Source organism: Plectropomus leopardus, chromosome 4, assembly GCF_026936395.1.
Source record: "Plectropomus leopardus strain MGB_pleo_1.0 chromosome 4, ASM2693639v1, whole genome shotgun sequence".
Taxonomy (NCBI): Eukaryota; Metazoa; Chordata; class Actinopteri; order Perciformes; family Serranidae; genus Plectropomus; species Plectropomus leopardus.
Window position 1 is genome coordinate 11,589,880 of NC_142179.1, and position 15,103 is coordinate 11,604,982.

General features: G+C 39.0%; 2 protein-coding genes across 8 annotated transcripts; one reads left to right on the top strand and one right to left on the bottom strand.

The window, feature by feature from the left end:
- The first annotated feature begins 3,400 nt into the window (after positions 1-3,400).
- On the top strand, positions 3,401-12,338 carry agpat9l (1-acylglycerol-3-phosphate O-acyltransferase 9, like). Of its 2 annotated transcripts, none has more exons than XM_042487674.2 (14): positions 3,401-3,518; positions 3,922-4,124; positions 4,716-4,782; positions 6,623-6,771; positions 6,877-7,022; positions 8,116-8,190; positions 8,327-8,416; positions 8,503-8,596; positions 8,685-8,800; positions 9,145-9,200; positions 9,423-9,508; positions 9,613-9,741; positions 9,875-9,954; positions 10,875-12,338. In XM_042487674.2, the coding sequence occupies exons 2-14, from the start codon at positions 3,981-3,983 to the stop codon at positions 10,978-10,980; spliced, it is 1,338 nt and encodes a 445-aa protein (XP_042343608.1). In that variant the 5' UTR covers positions 3,401-3,518; positions 3,922-3,980; the 3' UTR covers positions 10,981-12,338. The 2 variants fall into 2 exon arrangements, with proteins under 2 accessions (XP_042343608.1, XP_087932665.1); XM_088076539.1 differs by having other exon boundaries at positions 3,431-3,518; positions 3,865-4,124.
- On the bottom strand, positions 11,830-15,074 carry LOC148189725 (uncharacterized). Of its 6 annotated transcripts, none has more exons than XM_088076545.1 (6): positions 14,666-15,074; positions 14,459-14,573; positions 13,853-13,979; positions 12,961-13,009; positions 12,053-12,098; positions 11,830-11,963 (listed from the first exon to the last, which is right to left on the bottom strand). In XM_088076545.1, the coding sequence occupies exons 3-6, from the start codon at positions 13,975-13,977 to the stop codon at positions 11,854-11,856; spliced, it is 330 nt and encodes a 109-aa protein (XP_087932671.1). In that variant the 5' UTR covers positions 13,978-13,979; positions 14,459-14,573; positions 14,666-15,074; the 3' UTR covers positions 11,830-11,853. The 6 variants fall into 6 exon arrangements, with proteins under 6 accessions (XP_087932671.1, XP_087932670.1, XP_087932668.1 ...); XM_088076544.1 differs by adding an exon at positions 14,078-14,117 and having other exon boundaries at positions 14,459-15,074; XM_088076542.1 differs by adding an exon at positions 14,078-14,117 and having other exon boundaries at positions 13,853-13,991; positions 14,459-15,074.
- Between the last annotated feature and the right edge of the window lie 29 nt (positions 15,075-15,103).

Sequence of the window (15,103 nt, forward strand, 5' to 3'; positions counted from 1 at the left end):
GTTTTGTGTCTGTTCATAGTCATTTTGCATTATTGGTTGGTTTGTGTCTCTTGTAGTCATTTTGAGTCTCTTTGATTTTTTGTAGTTATTTCATGTTTTGTGTTTTTTAGGTAAATGTGTTTTTCTTGGTGGTTTATTCTTGGTTCATTGGTCAGTCTGTGTCTCTTGCAGTCATGTTGTGTCCCTTTTCGTTTGTTTGGTTGGTATAATTATTTTGGGCTTTTTTCTGGCCTTTTTGTGTCTCGTGTTCATTTGTGTGGTATTTTGCAGGTGAATATTAGGGTCAGGAGGGCTGACACTTTGGGCTCCTTTTGGGCCCACTCAGTAAGCCATCCATGAAAATGTGGTGTTCATATTAGTACACTATTCAGATTTCAACAGTTTTGATGACAGATTTCAAATAGACCTTTTTTGTTTACTGATGAAACGTCCCAATGTCCAAACATAAACTTCCTCATCCCCTATATATGGTCAAAATAGCATTGTTATTGGCAGCTACATCACATTAGCAATGATGACATTAAATCATTAAATAATTAAATGATAACCTGTCACTTAGAAAAAACAGTTACAAACAGAAGTATTGTTCTGTTTTATTTGTACCTACAGGAAACATGCAAAGGAATGGCTCACATTACAGTTGCCTCAGTACAATAGCAGTATAGTACCACTGCTGGCTCCTCCAACAACCCCACCTGGCAAAAATAATGAGGGATGACATTATGGTCTTTAAGAGCCTACGGCACAATCATTTTTAAGTTTGCAAAGGTAGTACTATTTTGTGAAACTAGACAACCTAAGGCATCCATTGATATACTAACCATGTTGGTATGACTTGTCAGTAAGGGGTAATAATATCACTCCAAATTTAGGCAACATTTTAGCAAAGGAACATCACAAAATATCTGAATGAAAATGGGTCCTCTAAGCTTGAAAAGGCTTGTTCCCTATATTTTTTTTGTTCCGTACAATCAATGTACTCCTTTATTTAAAGCTGTATTTGTATATTTAGCCTCATTTAACTATACGAAAGTACAACCGGCCTGTATGCAGAACAATGAATTGACTAACACATATGTAAACAGATACATAACGCATAAAAAAAAGGATTGTTGTACAAATCAAAATGTTAATGGTACAGCAAATCAGATAAATAGTAACATTAACTGAAAATAATGTGACAAAGTATATCTGTATATGATCCTTTATGTTGACATACTTTTCCACTAGCCTACATACTTTAACAGCATGATTGAATTCTTCGCTTGCTGTGTCATATGGGAAGGTTTATACTTAGAAAAGTAAGCAAAGCCTACTTTAAAATATTTGCATTAGTAATGTTTTGCATACTGTACTGTTTGGAAAAATGCTAATGTTATATTTGCAGATCTCTTAATTCTGTGACCAGGAACAGGTCTAAACTACCATCAACAGAATCCTGTGCAAACACACATTCTTTAGTTTTATTTGAGGTAAAAGAGCAAATATTTGATAATTCCATATTTCTGCTGCAGCTTTTAACCGATGATTTTCATATAGACAGGATGAAATTCTGCCTTTTTGCCAGAACAGTTTATATCTGTTTGTATCATAAAGGAATTAGATTCCTGTGTGCTGAATTGCACTGGATTCAAGAAAGTGGACGCCAAGAATACCTTAACACTTAAACATATTGGCTTTACTTCCAGCCTCCATGGAGTTCAACTATAAAAGTAGACAAGCATGTCTGATGTTAGTGGTGCACAGTGGAATAGACCTCTGTGGGACATAATTTATTATTTCCAGAGAACATTTATAGCCCCTGTGAACCCCAGCACACTATAGCTCAGGGTGAAAGAGCTGTCTGAGGCATATCCTCTTAAAGTGGTAACCTCTGTCAGTAAACGCTGTGGTTAAGAGGTCTAATATTAATCCCAGGAGCATATTTATGTGTGACTAAATTGCTACTGAGACATAACACATTCCCTTCCTTCGTCATCTCGGCCTATGGGAAATAATGCAGTGAACTCATTAAATTGTTGAGTCTTTTGGCATCTGAAATTTATCAGTATTTTTTAAACAAAGCATTATGAACTCCTGCATCTTATAAGAAACACAAGACTGCTGGGTAATGGGGCAGCGTCTTTTAAACAGAGAAATGTTTGTTAGATTTACTTAATCTCTAAGAAATCTGCATTGGAATATCTATAAAGATAATTTTGGAAAATTAAGGGCCCCCGTTTAATAAAAAAGCCTTGCAAACCACTGATTGCACACAGTTCCACACAGATTATGAGAGTTAGGCTTTGAGTCAATCTCAGTCAACCCCAAAACCCCTCCTTTCCCCTGCAAGAGAGAGAGAGCAACAATAACAACACTCATGGGCCATACTGGGGTGTTCCCCCAAGTGGACCCAATAAAACCAGCATGCAACAGAAGCAGTGAGCTCTTTGTGTGGACATTTAAGATATAAAAAACAGCTATTTTAGAACTAACAAGCAGTGCTTTACTGGAACTAACACACCCTAACATTAAAGGACAAATACTGTGTTGTCGGCTCATGTTTTACTATACATCTGGAACGTCTACCTGGTGGAAAATTGCAGTTGGGTAATTTGCCTGATTTATGAACAATGATGAAGATTTAACATTCAGTTGCTCTCAACTAAATCATTTTATTTTAGGATGGGAGAATCAATTTAATACATGATTTTTAGCCTTATATGGCATATATTTCTGTATGTTACTGCGGCAGGCAGTTTTCTTTTAAAAATGCATCTCTGCCAAGTTTCCAAATATTCGCCTTCTTATCCTTCCCAGAGACATTACCCCAGCTGACCCCCTGAAGTCCCCTGTTACAGTAATGTGCAACAGACTGTGAAATGTCTGAACCTGGAAAATAATCAGGACCTTTTGTTAGTCTTAGGTGGGAGAGAAAGGCCTTTACACAGAAAGACTGTGGCCACATTCCTCATCAAGGCTTCCCTGTGTTGTGGTGAGTAACACTTCTGAGAGGTTTGGGGCATTTCATTACGGTAGTATTACGATTCTCATTTCCAGGTGATTACACAACAAAGAAAACATATTATTATATTGTATTCCATTTCTGCAGATATATTCCCCTAAATCCTACATACTGGACCTTCAGTTTATGGTGCAAATGTCATTAAGTTTGTAGAATTAATGTCCTCTACTTCAATGGTTTTATTGTGGGAGACAAGTGCACATGTTCTAAATACTGATAGATAGATAGATAGATAGATAGATAGATAGATAGATAGATAGATAGTTTACTGTCATTGCATATAAAATACAATAAAACAACAACAAACAGTTCTAGAAACCTTGTATTATTTTATTTCACCCACCAGATATGAATAGTGAGCCACGCGTCTGCGCTTCTCCTTTCTGTCCACAGGGCGCACTGCTGGGCGCTGGTCCGTGAACTTTGTTCCAGTAGTAAATGGGCGTGTTTTCTCTCTGCGCTCAGTCCTCCGAGTTATTCTGCGGAAGGAAGGTTATGGAGACAAGTCTGACAGGTAAGATGAGCGCGTGCGACTTAATAATAATGCAGGTAGTTATAGAAAACAGGCAGAAATAATGCAGCCGCGTATACAGCAGTGTGGTCTGAGTATAAAACAGTCCTGCCACAGTTTGGTTATTTAAAGTTTTGTTTATATTGGCAGGAATAATTGTGATTCTGATCGTGTATGCGCGTTGTCAGTGTGTCTTTTTGTAGTGAACTGTGACCTGTTGAAGATTTGCTCCAGATTAAACGTTTTGTTTACAGTTTGCTGCTTTTGTCATTGTAGTTGTTGTTCACCTTCATGTGTTGATAAGGGATAATGTCACACAGGATGGATCTATTTGTTTGTACTTTTATAGTGACAGCAGTGGAATTAGTAGCAGTGAAACAAACAAAACATGTTTGCCTACATTCAGGACTGCTCTACATCTGAGCAACAGTGCTGCTCTGGTACACCTCTGGGAATAATCTGGAGATGGAGGACTTCTGGGCATTGGCCCTCTGGGCGATGAAGATTTGGCTGTACCTCGTTGTCAGCCTCATCATGATTCCAGCCATGTTTGGCTTTTCACTGGGTATCTCTGAGACCTACATGACCATCCTGGTGAAAACCCTAGAGGTACTGTTGTTGTACTGTTGTTATACTGTTGTTAGGTTCCTCACAGACGTTTGGATGCGCTGATTAGGGGACATTGGTTTTTCAGGGCCGATACAGATACAGATTATTAGTAGTTAATGAGACAGATAACTGATATTTGGAACCGATTTGGATTCACAATAAAAATGAAAATCTGTGTCAATTTTTAGAATTTGGTATAGCCTATAACAAACTCCAACACAACACTTTGTTAAAATGCCTTTAGCAAATGTTTACTCAAAACTGAATCTTTCAACATGATATAAAGCAAGCTCCCAGCAACTTTTTTTTCTGAAGTCAAATGAAAATTTAAACTAAAAATTAATAAATAAAAAGGGTTTCACAAAGTGAAAGTTCCTCCCTTGCTGACACTTTCTTTGCCCTTTTTGATTAACTAATTTTATAAGCGATCATTAAAATAAAAGGCAGATACCAACATTCGGTAAATTGCCAAATATTGGCCCCAATAACTGACCAGGCAGATAATCTGTCGACCCCTAGCGCTAATTATTCTCATCCACTGATCCACATAAGAAATAGTCATGAATGTCTTCTGTCTGTCCTCCTCTACAGTGGGCCACTCTGAAGATACAGAAGGTATATGCAGATGAAGGAACACTCACAGCCTCTGCATCTAATGGTGGGTACGAATCTGTGGAGAAAATAAGAAATAGTCGAGAAGGATGTTTAAAGTTCCAAATGAATATTTAGTAAGGACACTTTGCTAAATAAAAGTTGCTGTCATATCCTTTATTGTGAAAGAAAGGAGGTTTAGTGACAGATATATGTTGCACTGCAATGCTGGATTTCATAAGATACTATATTACGTGTCTGGGCACACATGTTGCAATGACATTGCCTAATTTTGAAAGAGTAATTGACTTATCTTAGCAGTTCAAAACGCCTTTTGTTTCTGCATAAGGACACGTTTTTTACAGGATCATGGCACTGTGATTTAAATGCAGGTTTAAATGGCTAGAATTTGGACAACAGCACTGCGTCCCCTCACCAAGCAGTCTTTGTCTGGCACCAGGACTTGTTTAAGTTGAGAACTTATAGTAACAAGGTGAAGTTGACCTGGAAACTTTGCCTATCTTACAAGAGGCAATTACTCAATTCCTTATCAGACACTAAGCTCCAGAGGGTGGTATCCCCCGCTGTAACACTTAATGTCAGCAAAATTGGGCCTCTGCAAAGTCCAAAGTGTGTCAGTGTTACAATTTTAAATGTCGACAATAAATACAAGACGTGAAAGGGTTTCATAAACAGAGATAAGGCTGACATTGTTCTGAGAGTTTTGATTGAAAATTGAATATAGAGTTTGTTACTTCAGGTTTTGGACTTTGCCCGCTGTTATCTGGTAATGCACAATGTGAGCTGAGGCCAAGTCCTGACTGTTCACAGACCTGTGAGGTGTGATAGATCCCAGGTAGAACAACCATCATTAGTTTATTACTCACCATTTGTTACAATGAATTTGTGAAGAAAACTTTGTTTCGCATGCCTCAACAGTGAATGAAGAATCAAAAAAACGAGAAAATTGATGATGAATTGAAGTAAATGGGTCTATGTTTAGCAACGCCAAAGCTGCGTCAAATCATCCATTTACAAACTCTCACACAGGTCGTGCAATTTAATCCAAGTGTCATTTATTCAGTCGTATGTACTTCCCAAACACATGCACTTTTGCTAAAAACTAAAACACTCCCACATAAACAGTCTCATGCGCAGACAAATAGCTTACCTGTACATCTCAATGGAATACACAAGCAGAGTTCAGTGTTCACTTTCCCAGGCACACAACTGCAACCCTGTCTCTTAGAAATTACATTTGTATATTACTAAATTGCTTTCTTAATTATATTGTTGTGGCATTGAATTGCTGCCTGGATTATGTCAACATTTCTTAGAGGTAACAAAACACTGGATTCGTGCAGTGTATGGGCATCATGAGGGGGTGGTTGGGAAAGATTATGCTCATGCAAATTGCAGAGCCTTGACACCAGACCTTCGGGTACATGTCCCAACTCCTAGCTTTGGTTTATGTTACTAAAGCATTTTGGTTAAGGTTAAGGAAAGACTGTGATTTTGATTAAATGTTAATGGAAAAACAGGTAATTTAAAAAACTGCTGTAGTCACTAATAGTGGATACAGTATTGCAAGATTGACTATTTTCAAAGAAAACAACTCAAACACATTTTCTGTGAACTTTTAGCTGTTTTTTTTATTATTATCAACATTTCTGCAACTTGCCAGGTATGTTGCCAAACAGAATGCGATGTCCTTCCAAGTAACACATTTCTAAATGAACTTTGATTTGATGTCTTCTGCTGATTCAAATGAGTATGTCTTCTGACACTATCAACGCAATCTTGACAGACATGGCAGGCCGACTTATCTTCCACATTGCTGCTAAAATAATAATTCTTATCAGATGATTGAGTTAGAGTGTGTGTGTATGTGTGTGTGTGCGTGTCAGGTCTTATTCAGAGAGAAGATGGCTCAATGGAGAAAGAGTTTGAGGAACTCAGACGCAGTCGACCCAAACCACCAGTTGGCGGTGATTTTACACTCAGTGACGCTTTCTACTTCTCCCGCAGAGGAATTGAGAGCATCGTAGACGATGAGGTATATTTTAGATTTTTTAGCAAGGACATCATTTGTTATGTAAATTGTAATAAGTGGTCTTGTTATGTTAGTCTGATTTTTAATTTCATTTAATTTTAAATCTAGGTGACACAGCGGTTCACTTCAGAGGAGCTGGTGTCGTGGAACTTACTGACTCGCACCAACAATGACTTTCAGTACATCAGCATGAAGCTGACGCTCGTCTATGGCCTCGGTATCTTTGTGAGATACTGCATCCTCGCGCCACTCAGGTAAACCAATACTTTCTCTGCTTACTGTAAAATTAATGTGAGGCAAATGCAAAAATTATGTCAAAGGCTGAATCAAACCTCAGTGGGTTTGCTCATGGAATCATTATGGGTAAGCAACCCCCCCCCTTTTTTTATGTAGCCTAAGGCTATAATTTCAACTGGAATTAGTAAGTTAAGTAAGTTTTCACATAGTTAGTTTAAACTTAAAACATGACAGACCTCTGACCAGGGATGTTGAATGCTAGGAAGTAAGATTTAGATGTTCACAAACACTCTTAATGACAAAAAAAGGTTCATATTAAAGAGGCATAACCTGTGTCATGCATGCTCATATTACTGAAGCTCTCCTTGTGAGCTGCTGCTGCCCCTGTTGCTGTTAGCCTACTGGCACAGATCTGGAGGGTTGCAGGTGTTAACTTGTCAGCTGTCATTTCTGTCTCTGTGTCGCTCGGGTGCTTAGCTGGCACATAGCCCTTTTCCACCAAATTAGCTCTGTATCTAGAACCAGTTCCCATTGAGGATTCTAGGAACCTTGGTGCCATTGAGAAAACCAGCCTGCATTTCCATCATTTTGAGCAGAACCATTGTAATCAAGGATGTGTCGTCAACAGAGAGCGCAACAGAAGTAAACAGTCAGAGTAAAATGGCAGTTGTTCTGATATCGTAGATGTTTGCTATGCTTTGGCTTCTGCTCTAAACCAATTTTGCAGCCTCCAAGATGATTCATTTTTTGTCATATTGCTACTTTTGGGACATTGCCTTGAACCAGTAGCCTAATTTGACCCCACTTGATAGCTAACCAGGTCAACCTGCACACACATCAAAAGTTCTAAAATGCAAAAAATGCTCTGTGTGAATACGTCTACATGACTACGTCAGACTATACAGATGTGCACATGAGGAGACAGGCTTATCACTTCCGACATTCACACCACTAGGCTATGAAATATAAGGAATTACAAGAGACAGAAATGGTGCAGTAAAAGGTCATGTTCAATACCCCAACATGCGATGTCACATTCAATATCGTGTGTCTGAGTTTTTAATTTTTCTGCTGGAAAATTGAGGAATAAATGTGTTCCACTTTCTTCAGGATAACGTTGGCTTGCATTGGCCTCACCTGGTTGGTCATAGGAACATCTGCAGTTGGATTACTTCCAAACTGGAGGTGACTACAAACTAAAACCACACCAATAATATTCATGTATTCCATATCTTTTTTCTTTTTTTTTTTTTGCATAGAGATAATATCCTTCTCGTCATTTGCTTGCAAATGCTTTTTGTGTGTTTCTGTGTGCTTTCAGTGTGAAATTCTGGCTCAGTGAATGGGTTCATGTGATGTGCTACAGGATCTGTGCTCGAGGACTCTCTGCCACCATCCACTATCACAACAGGTGAGTGAACCTTCTTACCATATGATTTTCTGACGATCACATCAGGAATATCATGTGACACTGATATCTTCTCTTTGCAACAACAGGGAAAATAAACCCAAAAAAGGAGGAATCTGTGTTGCCAATCACACCAGTCCTATTGACATTGTGATTCTCTGCAATGATGGGTGTTATGCTATGGTATGGACATTTATTTTATCTGAACATTTCTATAGATATATTAATTTTTGTTATGCTAAGTCCTTACATGCTAATATGTTTTTATCAGGTGGGTCAGGTACACGGAGGTTTGATGGGAGTCGTCCAGAGAGCCATGGTGAGGTCATGCCCTCATGTCTGGTTTGAGAGAGCAGAGATGAAAGATCGCCACCTAGTGACCAAAAGGTTAGTTTCTCACTCCTGAACTCCAACACATTTTTTCAGGCTTGTCACTGCATGTCTTTCTCAAGTGTATTTTCTCTTTGTGGTTGCTCTGGCACAAAGAGAGGTTGGCATTTTCCTGGCAGTAAAGTCCTCCAGAGTTTGTGTATCTCTTATTATCCAAACAAGAACAGATATGTTTTGGAAAGTAGCTACTGAGCAGTGACTCATAATATCAGACCTTCACTGAGACACTCGCTCCAGATGTTTGGTGTCCCAAATGTGAAAAAAAAACTCTTCAGAGGTCCTATATGTAGATATTTATACAGTCAGAAATGGTCTCCATTACCTCTTTGTGTTGCTTCCAGGTTGACAGATCATGTGAATGACAAGACAAAGCTTCCCATATTGATATTTCCAGAGGGTGAGTGTGACTGTGTACAGCAGAGAGATAGAGTTACTTTATCCGCAGCAGTGTGTCTTTGTATCATCAAAGTTGAGACTCACTAAGTGATGTTATTTTAGCCCAGTGCCTGATGGCAGTCTGGCCACTCAGCGCTGACAAATGAGCAGCTATTTCATGTGGGTTTGGACAAAGCTCACACAACTCTGGTCCCTTTAATCTCTCTCTGTCTGGTTTCCACAGGAACCTGTGTCAACAACACGTCTGTCATGATGTTTAAAAAGGGAAGTTTTGAAATTGGAGCAACGATATATCCAGTAGCCATTAAGGTACTTCTGTCAATCAAACTCAATCGTTCATTCTGCTGTTTTTTGGCTCACATATTTCACAGTGCAGTTCCTCAATAAACTTCTATGGATTTTACTTTTCTTAGTATGACCCAAAGTTTGGAGATGCTTTCTGGAACAGTTCTAAGTACAGCATGGTCAATTACCTGCTGAGGATGATGACCAGCTGGGCCCTCGTCTGTAATGTGTGGTACCTGCCAGCCATGCATCAACAGGTGTGTATGACATGTGCTGATGCACGTGAGCACAGGCATGCATAAAGCCACGTGTACAGCCCCTCCACATACAGTATGTACACACAGACACACATCCCGGTAGACTGAGTTCGATGTTTTTCAAATATGGCAGGAGGGGGAAGATGCTGTGCAGTTTGCCAACAGAGTTAAGTCAGCCATCGCTCACCAGGGAGGGCTGCTAGATCTACAGTGGTAAGATTCAAACTGTTTACTTTCTTCAGTTGTGTATTTGCTTGTTCTGGAGTATTTTTCTTCTCTTGTTTTATCTGGAAAGAGATTTGCTCTGTAAGAAATTGACTCTACAAGTATCTCTTCTCAAAATGCAATTGAGTCCATGTCATGTCTTAAAGGGACAATTCACCACCAGATAAAAAATACGTATTTTTCCTCTTAACTTAACTCTTAACTATTTATCAATCTAGCATTTATCAATCTAGATTATTTTGGGTTGAGTTGCAGAGTGTTGGGGTTATTGGCTGGATAGATGTCTACCTTCTCTCCAATACAGTGGAACTAGATGGCAAAAAAATCTCACCAACAATGTCTCCTTCCAGAAATCATGACTGAGTTGATTATCTTGAGTAACTGTGTCATGATTTCTGGAAAGAAACATCACTGTTGAATTTTTCATCAGCTTATTTTTTGGTGCTTTGAGCAGCATAAGCCAAGTGCCATCTAGTTCTACTATATTTCAGAGAAGCCAGACATCTCTACAGCCGATATCTCCAGCACTCTACAACTCACACCAAAACAGTCTTGATTGATAAAAAGCACTAAAGGTAATAGTAAAAATATGTATTTTTGATTTTAGGTCGAACTGACCCTTTAATTTGTGAGACACCAACCCACAATGTTTCTACACATGAAAAAATATAAAATGATATTATAGCCAGTGGGTGTAAATCTTTTATCAATATAAGATTAGAATTAATTAAAAGGTTTAAGAAATAAATTACATTTTTTTAATCCACAGATGTTCATGCAAACTTTTAATTGAATGTTGAAAAACACATAAAATTTTAGTTTGACAGTGATATTTACTTGTAGCTGTGGTTGAATGATAAGCTCCACTCTCAGTTTGTCCCGTCTTCACCCCGGGGCTGTCTCTGCAGGGATGGAGGCTTAAAGAGAGCAAAGGTGAAGGAGTCCTTTAAAGAGGAGCAGCAGAAGCAGTACAGCAGCATGGTGGTGGGAGACGACAGCAGCAACAGTGACTGAGATGACCCGATCAGTGTGCTGCACAAACCCCAGCCAAGTTTTTGGAGATTATACACTGGAAACAGGCCTCTCTCCTCTCGGATGTTCCCATTAAGTGGATCTGTCAGGGAATACTGTCAAACAGACTTTTAAACACACTGTGAAACCTCAGGTACAGCTACAACAAGGAGAGTGATTCACAGAAAACACAAGTGCAATATTGACCTTTGTGAGGAGCAGACTGTGAAAAGAGAAAGCTCTCTGTTTTTACTGCTGCTGAAGAAACTGTAGCTGCTGTTGTGATTAAATGTTAATGCTGAGCTCTAAATGAAAGGTGTGACTGCACACAAGCCACTGGGAAGAAAAAGGGGATTCATGGACATCATAGAGTCAGTTGACTCATTTAAGATAAATTTTAGTTTACCATTTCAGTACCCCATTGTGTGATTATGCAGTGGCATAAAGAACCAGGATGTATGTTTTAGATATGTTGTTTTATAACATAACCTGAAATATTGTCTAATACAAGTGACAGATGCAAAGAGGTAAACCCTGAGACATTTGTGATTTAAGCATTCAAACATTGGTTTTATAAATTTAGATTATGCAGTGTTATACTGGAATATAATTAACACTGATAAGCATCTATTTTACAGTTTTCACTGAAAAAAACAACCAGTTTGAACTTCTGTTATTGAATTTAATACCGATACACTGATATTTTTTTAGTAATTCAAAAAGGACACTTGTTGCACAGTGTTTTTGGTAACCTTTGATCCTTCACCCTTTTCTCACAGTACTGCAAAGGTAAAGCATTGGACGTAAGGGTTTGGCACATGATGATGTTGAGTTAGAAATATAGTTTGTTTAACGTCCGCATGAGATGTGACGGCCTTAAAGGAGAACACACAGCTGAGACTTTTTGGGTCTCTCTCCGCTGGGTAGTTTTCCTGAGGTGTGATTCTCACTGGTGTTGTTTTTCTGTGGGTTCTCCTCTTTGGCTCCTGAAAGCAAATTAAAGAGGGTTTTTTTTTTAAGTTCACTGTGTTGGAATATTGACGTTTTTTTTGTTTTCAATTTTTAGTGCTCTCACCATCATTTTCATCAAAATCACTCCAATCTGTGTTGTGCTGGACACCCTGTGTAAAAACAGACTTTATTACATGAGCGACACGTGCCACATTGTGCCTGACAGCCTCTAAGCTGATCACTTAAGAGCTTCTACTTCAGTAATACTCGACTAACGGCCCGCAGGCAAAATGGTGCCAGCTGCTGGGTGGCTCGCTGACCATTTTCTAATAGAGTGAATCACAATGTTTGTTTACAATAACTTTTGGGTAGAAAACCTGCCTTACATAAAATAAAACTGAGCAAAGACAGCCTCAATTGGTTTCTTTTTAACCACCTACAAAAAAATCTACCTTAAAATATTAGTTAATATTAGTCACAGTGTACGCTGTATTTAGAGGATTTTGCCTTGACGTCAGGTAGCCTTTTCCAGTGGCAAACTGAAAACACCAAAGCCACCAGACTCCATTAACAAAAACAGTAATTTTACTCCAAAGAGAGTAAGGATGTTTGCTGGTCTGCCACTGCATCGACTGTTTAGTGTGGAAGTTTAAATGGAGAAAATATTCCAAATATTCCTCACGTACATTTAAACTAATATTGATCATTTTTAGGTGGATCTTTTTAAGTGGCTAAAATACATTTTTCTGCAGCCCCTGATTATTATTTATATATTAATTATCAATGTTTGTTTATTAAGTGGCCCCTGAATTCCTCTCATTTTGCACAAGTGGCCCCCAGGCAAGCAAGCTAAGTATCACTGATCTACTTGATGAAAGTAAAACAAGTTTTTCTTGTGGGCTTTGTCCCAGAAATCCCTTTCTTACACAAATCTATTCACTGAAACACAAACCCCGCTTTTAACTCCCTTTCTAGTGGAAAGCCCTCAAAAAAAAAAAAAACTTCTCCCAAGTGCATGGCTGTAGTACTCACCTGCAACAGGTTACATTTGTTTTTCTTTCTCTGTTTGAGTTCCTGATATCTGCAAACATCAATGATGAAAATACGTTCACATGTGACTGCCAAAAACTTCAGCTGACTCTGTTTACAATAATGTGCAGATTTTGCAGAACAGCCAGTGTGTCACAGCTTTCTTTAAAATGCAACTTGCTTTATGTGAAGCAGCCATGAGAGATAAGTGGTACGGTGAAAAAATTATGAGCCTGATTAGTGCCTTACATCTGTGTCTCCCTCTGCACAGCTGAAATGACAACAGGCTGCTGTTGATTCAGTCCAGCAGTGTTTAAATGAAACTGCTTTTGTCTCTTAGCAATAAAAGCAAATAAAAATGCTAAAAATGGTGGTTTTACCTTAGTGGTTTCTACAGTCACTCTCTCTAACAAACTTTTATCACACTACACATCCTGTGTTTATTATTTAGGCTATGACTTCAAATTTAGCTAATTAGGGATGTTATTTTTTTCTCTTATGCACAGTCATTTAATAGCTGCTTGGAGAACCTGGGAATGAGTTTGTCTCTATGATATTGTCTGCATGCACTGGTGTCAGCTATATGCAGACTAATGGAATTGCATGTGACCTTAAATACAACCATTCCATACATTTTTTTTCATTTGCATGGCAAGCTGTTGAATTATTTAAGAATATATCTGCAATTTAACAGAATTACCGATTGGGTCTTTTGCAACTGCCACACTTGCTATTTAGAGGTTATTTCCTATCAGGAAAAGCAACATGATAGAACCAAATTTCTATTAACTTTAAGATGTATTTCCTGCATTGACACCCTGATAATGTGCTTTGAATGAAACTAACATTTATACAATTTACATCTCAGTACACATGCAGCAATTTATCAACCCACCGCTGCAGATAGGAGTCACAGTTCCTGTTGGCAGGTTTGGTCTTCCTGAGCCCATCTGGTGTCCACATCATGCTTGTGTCTGCCCTCACATCCACCCTGCCTGCAGCTCCAGATGCAATCGGCATCTCTGCCAACAGAACTACAGATTTCACAAATCCAAAATAAACTCACAATCATTTGGATGCAGCTCAGCTGTTGCAGATGTGCTGAAAAAGTAGAGCTTGCCTTAAAGGTTTTCATGCACTCGTCCTGGTATCATGACCGACTGTTTGCAGTGTGTGCAGGATAATGGGCAGTGGGGTTTACAGAAGTGTTTGTTGTTGTATCCATGGTAACAGTGACCCCAAAGAAAGGAACAGCAGTGAGGCCTCAGTGAATGTGATGGAAACACTGACATCTTCTTTACTTTACTTTTGGAACAGTTTACTGTGGTTTTAAACTGGACTTAAGAGCATGACCACAAGACAAGGGGAAAAGGGGTAAAAAGGAGTTTGAGTTATGCAGGTGGGTGAAGCAGGTAGACCACTGTGAGGCTGAGGCTGGTGGCAAGAGCCTGGAGTTAAAGTAGCTGAGGTGTGGCTATGGCTGGAAAACTGCGTGGCTTACGGCACTACAGGCTTGTAGGTTGAAGCAAAGAGACAGGTTGCGGTTACTGACGGCATAGGTGGTGAGAGGCTGGGCGGCATGTGGCTGAGGCGCTGGAGTTCAGAGGAATGAAGCACTGGACACAGAGAAAAAGCAAACTGTCAGCCATAAACAATCATACTGGCAGTTTGTTCACTGAAAACTGCACTGGAGAAGAGCCAATAGTACCACTGTGAAAAGCAAAAACAATCTGGCAGTGTGGAAGTGAGAGTCCAGGGTTTTTGAGCTGCAGTTGATTAGAGGAATGAGCAGCAGGTGCTCATGAAGAGCTCAAGCACCAGGAAGCCACACCCAGCCTCCGAAAGCACAGCAGCAGAAAACACAGCCCCCCCAAAAAAATCCAGGAAAAATATGGAAAAACACACAAAATCCATACCAACACAACTTTACTATATTTAAAACATTCAGAATGAGTCCTATATGCCTTTACAAAAAGTCTGTGTTAAATCTTGAATCACATTTTTTGTTTTACCATCCATGAAAAACAACCCCTGTCATAGTGAACTTGCATTATTTAATTTACTCACTCTGTCCTAAAAAGAAGGGTCTCATTCATAGAAACTGTCGGAACTTTTTTAACGTCCAGAAGGACGAAAACGTTTTAAA